Raw genomic sequence first — 508 nt, 5'->3', positions numbered from 1 at the left:
CTGCGGTGGGACCTCGCGCCTCCCCCCCAGCCACAGCGGGCACCGCGTGGAGAACGTGCTGTCCTCGGCCGGCCGCGCGCGCTGGTGGCAGTCCCAGAACGGTGAGGGCACAAACTGCTGCCAGCAACCCGCCCGAGGGGAGGAGGGCACGGTGCTGAGCTCCGGGGCTGGGCAGGAAGGGAGGAAATGGCTGTTGCTGTCCCCGTGTGCCCAGCGTGTCCCTGTGACCGTGCCCTCTGTGCCCGCAGGTGTGGAGCGCGTGTCCCTGCAGCTGGACCTGGAGCAGCTGTTCCAGCTGCACAGCGTGGTGCTGCACTTCAGGGTGGGTGTGTGGGGGCAGCTCCTGTGCTCGTGAGCTGTCACTGCATGGTGCCAGCCCCGGTGCCAGCCCCGGTGCCAGCCCCGGTGCCTGTCCCTGCCCGCAGGCGCCACCCGCAGCGATGCTGATCGAGCGCTCCCTGGACGCTGGCAGGACGTGGCAGGTGCTGCAGTACCTGGCATCCGACTG

At 70.5% G+C, this 508-nt stretch overlaps 1 protein-coding gene across 1 annotated transcript in view; it reads left to right on the top strand.

Moving 5' to 3' along the window:
• The window catches only part of LAMB3 (laminin subunit beta 3), a 24,252-nt gene that overhangs the window by 10,272 nt on the left and 13,472 nt on the right, over positions 1–508 (top strand). Inside the window, exons 4-6 of the mRNA XM_031063955.1 lie at positions 8–101; positions 249–322; positions 426–500. Of these exons, the coding sequence (XP_030919815.1) occupies positions 8–101; positions 249–322; positions 426–500 (243 nt within the window). The remainder of the gene's footprint in view (positions 1–7; positions 102–248; positions 323–425; positions 501–508) is intronic.

This window comes from Geospiza fortis, unplaced genomic scaffold, assembly GCF_000277835.1.
Source record: "Geospiza fortis unplaced genomic scaffold, GeoFor_1.0 scaffold422, whole genome shotgun sequence".
In the NCBI taxonomy this organism is placed as follows: domain Eukaryota; kingdom Metazoa; phylum Chordata; class Aves; order Passeriformes; family Thraupidae; genus Geospiza; species Geospiza fortis.
This window is presented reverse-complemented; position numbering and strand designations above follow the sequence as displayed.